The sequence below is a fragment of the Sparus aurata genome, chromosome 11 (assembly GCF_900880675.1).
Source record: "Sparus aurata chromosome 11, fSpaAur1.1, whole genome shotgun sequence".
Classification (NCBI taxonomy): Eukaryota; Metazoa; Chordata; class Actinopteri; order Spariformes; family Sparidae; genus Sparus; species Sparus aurata.
The window spans coordinates 18,771,183-18,780,201 of record NC_044197.1 but is presented as its reverse complement, the minus strand read 5'-3'; the positions used below and the strand labels follow the sequence as shown (position 1 = coordinate 18,780,201).

General features: G+C 38.9%; 1 protein-coding gene across 4 annotated transcripts in view; it reads left to right on the top strand.

Annotated features, from left to right (window-relative positions):
• The first annotated feature begins 2,252 nt into the window (after positions 1-2,252).
• The window catches only part of LOC115591164 (arf-GAP with coiled-coil, ANK repeat and PH domain-containing protein 2), a 58,762-nt gene continuing 51,995 nt past the window's right edge, over positions 2,253-9,019 (top strand). For all 4 annotated transcript variants that reach the window (XM_030432905.1, XM_030432904.1, XM_030432906.1 and 1 more), the window contains exon 1: positions 2,253-2,673. In XM_030432905.1, the coding sequence (XP_030288765.1) occupies positions 2,621-2,673 (53 nt within the window). In that variant the 5' untranslated portion in view covers positions 2,253-2,620. The remainder of the gene's footprint in view (positions 2,674-9,019) is intronic.

The following is a 9,019-nucleotide window of genomic DNA, read 5'->3' as shown; positions in this document are numbered from 1 at the left end:
TTTGTGGACTATGACACTTCAACTGATTCTCCATTAATCAGCATGGAGGTGAGGAGCTAATGATTGAGTTTTTACATTTTTTGGGGGGCGAACCTATCCTTTAAATAAACATTAAATACTGTAATGTGTCTATTATCTACCTAAAAATGTGAGTATTTAATGTATAGACTGAAAACCTTGTTGTGATTCTGTTACTCAGTGCCACAGCCATTCTCAACAGGTTCTCTTAGCCAAGGCCCACTTTCTGTTTCAGGCGGCTGATGGACACAAACAAGAGCAGGGATGGTTGAGAATAAGCTGCCGATGTAAACAAGACATTTTGGAAATGTTTAAATACGTATGATTAAAGCCTGACCAGAACTTGGCTTTTGAGGCCAATACCAATATTGAGACTTGTTTGTTTATATCAGCCATTAGTAATTGTTTTAACATTAACAAACAGTCTTGATACAAATAGCTTATATTTTATCATCCAGGCTATGACTATGACTATGACTATGAATGGCAATGTTAGCCTGTCAGCTGGTCGGGTGTCCCTGTTTTTTCCACAAATCCAAGGTGGCAACCCTAATCTGCCACCAGATGGCGCTGTTTTACAACATATCCTCCTCTCCCGTTGGATTTCTAGTAATCCTAATAGGATGAAGCAGGGGGGCCGCGTTCGTAGAGGGATTAGTCTGCATGCTTGGTCCAGAGCGGGTTTACAGCAAAAATTGGACGCCGCTTCTGGTGTTTCGTTCAACCGCGAAACGGCGTTTCAACGCAATTGGCCGGAAAACTTTGTGTCATCCTCTGGGAAAGAAAAGCCGAATGGTTAAAGTATTGGTCTTATTTAACAGGTTTTAGTGGTTGGAGAATATGTATGGCGATTGATGATTAAATGAACTGTGTACGACAGTGAGGGGAGGAATAAGGCGCGAGGAGGCCGTCCTGACGCTCTCTCTCTCCCGGCAGCGTCAACGGTTCATTCCAATGGATCAGGAAGCGCCTGTCAACTCGTACGAAGATCGTGTAAGCGGGTACAGAGGGATCGCTCTTGACTAGTTTTCAGAGTGATTATTTTTCACGTGATTGCAAAGCATGGAAGTTTAGATAGCTAGCTATTAATGTAATAATAATAATAATAATAATAATAATTGCATACTGTATATCTATGTTACACAGAGCCTGATTCCCACTTACCCCTCTGGGTTAACTTTTGTTTCGCTATCTTTCACAAATAAACATGATAAATTACAGAAAACATAAAACAAAATCTACCACACAAGCTTCTATAAAAATATATTCACATTTGTTCTCTGTTGCTGCTCCCAGGCTCTGGAATAAGCTCCCCGCCGAGATATGTCTTATTTCTTACCTGGGCCTCTCCAAATCTAGGCTAAAAATCTATTTATTTAGGATGGCTTTTAATACCCAGTAGTGTGATGACATTTTTTTTTAATCTTATTTTTATCTTATTTGATTTTGCTGTATTTTATTGCTTTCACTGTTTTTATTGTTTTTAATTGTTTTTATTTATTCTTTTTTTTATTTATTACCTGCTGTAAAGCACTTTGGAACACCGAAAGGATTGTTGTAAAGGGCTGTATAAATAAAGAACATTTACATTTACATTTACATCAATGGCTGCCAGCAGAACATATATCTTTGTGAACCTCCAGCCATCATCATCGGCTCCAACCATCAGTGGTTAAAACAACAATAACATATATAGAAGAGTGATCATCAGATGACTCATCCTGAGCATTGAAGAGTCAGTACTGTGTCAAAGCTTCCTCCTGAATGCCAAGAAGGAATCTCGGCATTCAGCCTTCATTTTTTTGAACAATCAGTAAGACTAAAAATTAAGTATACTAAGTCTGAAAATATTTGTCTAAGCTTGAAAAATCGCCACCATATATGTGTACGTTTTCTAATCATAGAATGCAAACTCTGGAAATGGTATTTGTAATAAATTGACCCACATATTAAAAGACTCATCCAATACATCCACCTTTTTAAAAGTATGCCAGAAGGGTTTCTCACAATTCAGAGTGACGGTCCTTTATTTTAATTCAAAATATGATTTCAGTGTACAATCTTGGCTGCACATGCTGCTGACTGACACTTTCCTTCTTTTTATTGTCATATTTTGTATTGTAGCTGTATATCATTAGAGACCACTTTCATGTCAGACCAAAGTACAGCCCATTTCAATAAACTGGATCGCAGATGCGGAGTGATCCATCTGTTCCCAGTGTAGACGATCTATGTGTGGGTTCTGTAGTATGTGCGTTGAAGAGAAGCTCCTCTCCCACTGGCTGCTATGACCTAGCTACCCGGACGACACTTTCTGTTTTCGTGACTGACCGCTGCGTCTCATACAGTTTTGTAGCGTTTTTTGCCGATCATACATTCAGCACACAGTCGTTTATGGGTCGCATTGCCGCGACTTTTTAATCGTAGCTGCTGGCCCCTGAGGCTAGCTGGCTAGCAGAGCGGTGACAGAGTGGAGCCAGCTGGTCGGACAGAGGTACAGTAACGTTAGCAAACAAGCTAATTAGCACCGTAAGACTGAGCCTGGATTACTGTCTTTATTCAAAGAGAGCGCAAGTCTGCAGGTTTGACTCACTGCGGCAAAATGAAGATAACTGTGGATTTCGAGGAATGTTTGAAGGACTCCCCGCGGTTCAGGTGAGTGCTGACAACCAGGCGTTTGTCCTTCTTAATAGTTCTTTATTTATCACAGGGAAAAGTATCCAGCTAGCTGCCCTGCTAACCTTCGTTAATCAGCAGTAACTAGCTAGCTGTTTGCTGCCTGCTACTTTTCTATTTTTGTCTCGAAGAAAGCTGGGGCCAGCCGGGGAGGCTGCCTGATGGGGCAGGAAACCAAACTTAAACTCACTGGCCAGTGTAGAAGGCATACATTAGCAGTGGCAAGCTGTTCCACTGCTTGTTTTCTGCATATAAATTATGGAAGGATGGTAATCTGTGTTAAATATGAATGCAGAAAGTCACAGTCTGTGCCAGTGGCATTTATATGCCATTGTTAAAAAAGTCAAGCCTACTGTATGAAACCCCAGCTTTGTTTTTTTCCCCTTGTGTGCAGAATATCACAATTTACCATAATTCATATTTAGCTGGCATTTTATGCTTAAAAAACAACAACAAAAAACACTAGGGCTACAACTAGCAATTGTAATTTTTTAACCATGGGTTAGTCTGTTAGTCAGTTAATTGTTTTGTCAGTAAAGTGTAAGTAAATATTTAGAAAGATGTCCATTACCATATCCCAAAAATCAAGATAGTCAAACAACACAAAACTATTATGTTTAATACTTTAGAAGACAACACAAATCAGCAAATGGTCATGATTAAGTGGTCATAATAAATCACTGTGCAGCCAAGTTGCTGAATCATTTTCTATTAATCGACTTCTCTATAAGCTCATGCTTACACTTCCTATTTGGGCCATACAATGCAGGAAAATAGTAAGAAAAACATTAATTACAATTTCCCAAAGCCAAAATTGACTTACTCAGATAGTCCAACATCCCAAAATCATTGCGCTCAACACCGTAAAAGACAAAGAAAACAAGCAAACAGTGTCATTTAAGTAGCTGTAATGAATGAGTTGATGTCTTTCTTTCCTAAAACATGACTTCAGCAGTGTAGTTACCGATTCATTTTCCGTTCATCGTCTACTCTGTTAATCATTTCAGCTGTACAGAGCTCACACCTCCTCTCCCACCACCCACATTAGGTTGTTTGAGCCATAAAATGCAAGAAAATTACTGTTACGTTTCTTACTGCAGAAGGCAAAGAAAACCAGGGAAAGATCACATTGAAGCAGCAGTATTCAGTGAATTTTTGGCAATTTTGGTTAAAACATGACTTTAGTCGTTGCTGATTCATATTCTGTCGCTCGACTACTCAGGTCATTGTTTCAGCTGTCCTTTCCCACCAGCCACTTCGGGCCATACAACCTAAAACTATTATCTGTTTTTACTATTATCTTTTTTTTATTAATACTCATATAATTGAGTATTTGTATGACAAGTCCGCTGCAAATTGTAAACGAGCTCTTCAGCAGTTTTGTCATGTGATGTTTTCCTGGCAGCAGAGTCACTTCTGACATCATAACTCAGTAACAACTTCTTCTTTCCTCTCAGTTCGTCAGCCTGAATGTTGTGAAAAATGGGATGTTTGCTCTCCACTTCCTCCTCACTCTCGCTTTGCGTTTGTCCAGAGTTTTGAGAAAGCGCCTCCCTCCCTCACTCCTTCCTCCCTCAGCCCCCGCTCCCTTTGCTGCTGCTGCTGCAGAAACATCCTCTCACAGAAAAACGAGGAACAGATGTTAGAAAGTTGTTTGCAGAAGAATGGAAGATCTTTTTTTTTTTAATCAGAGCATTTCCTTTAGGATCACATTCACAAGGAAAACTTTCCAGTCAGCTGTGGTACTTGATTTTGGCTGGTCCAACACTCTAGTGACATACATCCCTGTATATTACCAAGACTGCTGGAATAGTAGGACCTCAGTCATTATTACACCCAGAATAAATTTGAAAATGTTGAGCGAAGCAGTGTGATTGGTCCTGAATTAACTAGTATTTATTTAAAGCTGGCAGTTCTAGTCAAGTCTTGTCATCATCATCATCATGAACCCTAATCATCATCATCATCCATGCTTATTTTTGATTGATTCTTAATAACAAAGTAAACTGAGTCACTGCAGACAGTGTGTGTCAGTGATGTACATTTTATCAAACAAAGCTTGGGAACAGCCCGGCCGCAGACAGAGGCTGTGGTGAAGATGCATTGTCTGTCTGAAACTGAAACCTTCATCCAACGATTGACACTCTTTTCCCATGGACCCAAAATGAGTCTTCTTCCCTGACAAAAGTCAATCATTTGACTACAAAGCTTGAGCCACAATTATTAGAAAAATAAATAGTAAGTCAACAACAGCCAGCCCCAAAATCTGTATTTAGTTGAGAAATCTGTCAGACCTTCACATGACTTTGTGATGGATAAGTCAGCTAGAGCTGCAGGGGTTGGTCAATCTAAAGAAAGTTGATCACCAACCATTGGGATGATTAATTTTATCATTTCAGTTATTATTTTTTTTTAAAAATGTAAAACATTTTTATATGGGACGAAATTGGCTTCTTTTCTTTGTGATTTTTGATCCTTAGGACTGTTTGCTGGACCAAAGAAGCAAAAGATGTCACGATCATGAAAATAATCAGCAGATTAATTGATAATGAAAAAAATCAATAGTTGCAGTTATTTCTGTGACCAGAAGGAAGGTTGCAACATGATTAAAAGTTTTAAATGAAGATGTTACATGTCAGCCATTCTCATTGGTTCATGGAGTTCGGTGACCTCACTTTGCTCCAGCGTAGCTCCACCTGTTCACCCTGAGCAGACGGTCTAATTAGCTTGAATAAACAAACATGTACTGGGCTAGGCATATTAAAAGTGCTGGTCAGGTTTTTGTAAACAACCTAAAGCTAAAACAGTAAATTGTCAATTACTTTATGAGGAACTAATCACTAACAATTTTTTTTTAAAGCAAAAATCACAAATGTAAGCAGGTAACCACTTCTCTTGTAAGGATTTTTGGATATTTAATATTCCCTTAATATTTTTGTATTATGATCTGTTGGTGAGACAACACTAGCAATTTAAACACTGTTTTTGGATATTTATATATCAGTGATTATGGCAGACACTAAGTGACAGGTTAAGCTATAATGACGGTATTCTTTTTATTTCGCAGGCTTAAAATACAGTAGCTCACCTTTTTGTCTCTGCAAATATAATTTCCTCCTTCCTCCTCTTCGTCTTCTTAATGTGTCACCTGGTCACACAACTCCTGTTGGATGAGATGAAGATTTCCCGAGAGTCAACAGGCTCCATTTCCCAACTACATGTATTTTCCCACACACTCCATGGACAGTCCAGACTTTAACACCCCCAGACTCTTACTTATCTCAAGCCAGAAAAAGTGACAGAATTGCGGCTTCCAAATATAGATTCTCAAGACTTGGCACCACCTGAATATCAACATTTTTGACAATCTCTCAGCTGTATTAAATTGTGTTAGTCTGATAGGAAACCACTTCCCATGATCATATGCAGCTATGGGTTCAGCGAAGCACATAACCTGATCTTTATCTATATTTTTAGTGCCCTCGGACCTTTTAGAGAGTCATCTCGCAAAGTTTCCTGCCGTCCACTGCAGGTTCATGGTGATGGGTTGGGTCTGATCAGAGACTTCACAGCACAGTATGAACACCGTTTTACTCTTATTTTTCCATCCCCCACTCGTTATGTTTGGCCAGCGAAGAGGATAGAGCGGGAGAGAAAGAGAGAATAGATGAAAACATGGAATATACAGCCGCGCTGAGCAGCTCTTGCTCGTTTCAACATCTGTTTCCATTTTGGTGTTTGCTTTCAACTTTGTGCCAGAGAATATGGAGCCCCCAAATGTAGAGAGGGTTGTTTTCAAGTGGTAATTTGGCACACCCCACATTTTTTTCACTCTCATCCTCATTTTAGTTGGGAAGCTGTCTTTGGTCGTAAACCATGCTTTCAGCCTGGAGGAGAGATCCACTAGTGCAAAAATTATGTATTTTTGGCAGTAACCCTAGTAGCCTACTTTTCCACTTGAGAATAGACATTAGACTCAGCCTTTCCTGGCTCCTCTTCAACTATGAGAGTTGAAAATTCCCTTCAGAGGACCGAGGCCTTTCTCCCCACATGTATGGGAGTAAATGTTTTACATAGCTAGTATGCCTTTTTATTCTGCAAGATCCCGATTTGCTTTATATTTTTCATTATAAGTCAGTAGTATGTTGTTTTTATTGGTAGTTAAAAAACAATAATGATGACAGTTGGTTTAGCCTGATTCCCATACGATTGAACAAAACTTGGAACATCTGTGGTGGAGCTGAACTGTGACGCTGCAATTAATTGTTTAGTGGTCAACTGTTAAGGAACACAACACAAGGAAGAATATGTTGAAGAGACTGAAAAATAAATGTCACATGAGTAGAATGGATATAGGACTGCACAAAAAAATAAATAATATTGTGAATATTTTGACAGCAATATGATTCTCAATAATTTTTTCATCACAATGTTCATATTCTCATTTATTGGGGTCTGTACCAATTTGGAGAACAGGATTTGTAAGCCAAGACATCTGTCTGTGCAGGACATCATTTTAATCCTGTTTTGTCAATCAAAAAATTGCAGCTTCTGCGATGTGGATATACGATTTCACTATTTTGTATATTTGATTATTTTTTTATTACTGGTGCAGCCCTTAATGGAGGCACAAACTGCCCAGAAGTGAGCTCAATTCTGTCAGTAGCAGCAACCATTTTTCCTGTCTTCACTCCCTTCTCGACCATGATAACATGATTGCTTGCTCCTAATCAGTGTTGCTGACTCTGACCTTGGCCCAGTGCCACAATATGAAGTCACTGGTCGAACAGCTCCGGTTGCAGTTTCCCCTGAGTCATAGACAGCAGCTGTAGAGGCAGCAGATCACTGTCAGTCTTCTGTAATTCAGAACCCAGAGTCTGATGAAGAGGATGCTCATCCTAAAATACTCCCTGGTTAGTTTCCCATAGGAGTCCAGCTGCAGGCTTGTTAACATGCTGGCCTTGTTGCGGTTTGATTTAATTGAGCTGAGGTCCATTTCCTTTTAATGGTATTAATTAAGGCAATTAACAGCTAATGGATTGTGAAGGCTGACTGTACACCTGCTGTAATAGTACTGCTAGGCACAGTTGTATTTCAGTAAATATGGAGCAGCATAGTAAGTAGAATAAAGGCAATATAATATGCTTGGACTTCTTATTATACAATTTTTTATTAGAGCGCTGTCAGCTTAAAGAATATGTTGTTTATTATGCTCTAAGTTATTTAAAGTTGAGCTGAAACAATTAGTTGATTAATGGATTAGTTAAGTAATTTAACTAGTTTTATATCAGTTATTTGTTTAAGTTGGCTTTCAAGAAAAACGCCAAAAATTCTTTAATTCCAGCTTCTCAAATTTGACATTTTTTCTGTTTTTTAGTGAACTAAATATATTTCAGTTTTTTCGGTCTGTTGGTTGGACAAAACAGTTTCAAGACATCCAATTTGACTCTTGAGTTTTCCCCCAGCTTGTGACAGTGGCCAAACGAATTATCATTTAATTACTAAAATATTTGGTGGATTAAACAACAATTTAAATAGTGGTTACTTGCACAATAATTAGCTGTCAAATAAATTATTTCTGTTTAATATTTTCAATAATAAATGTGTGATCTCATAAACATTTTAGCCTGTTGTTCACTCCTAAATCTTGAATGTACATCCTGAAAATGTTATAGCAATGACATCTACCATCTCCTCACTCTGTGTTTCCTTCCTGCAACTTGTGTGTATGACATAGGAGGGCTGAGGATGTACAGTTAACATGAAATTGGCCTTGATGTGTATTCATTACAACAACAGGCAGACTTTCCCCAGAGCCTGTGTAACTGTTTATCTTTTAGTAATGACCTCATCTTGTTGATGTTGTCCGAGCTCGTGCGTCTAATGGTGGGTTTTACCACAGCGGGGCCCCACCACCTCTCCATAGCACCACTCCTCCATTCCCTAACAATTACAGGATCTACGTCACAGCACTGAAGCTCACCCCATTCTTCATGTTTCCATCCACACTAACAGATTCCAAGTGTAGAATTGTTTGCCACTAACAACACCACTGTCAAACCAGTCCAGTAGAAAAACCTTTACACAAAATGAAAGCAAAGACCGTGTGCAAGCTTCTTTCTATACCTTCAAACATTATTGACTGCAGCGTTACCAGAGGGAAGAAGAGATTACAAAACGCTACCAGTCACTATACGAAATATAATTAGAAAACATCAAAGGAAAGTTGTAACGCAGAGCTTTTCAACTGTCAGACATATCTAAATTGGATTAGTTACAGTCATGTTGATGTAAGCCTGCTTTTGGCTAACTGTGGAGTTTGCAG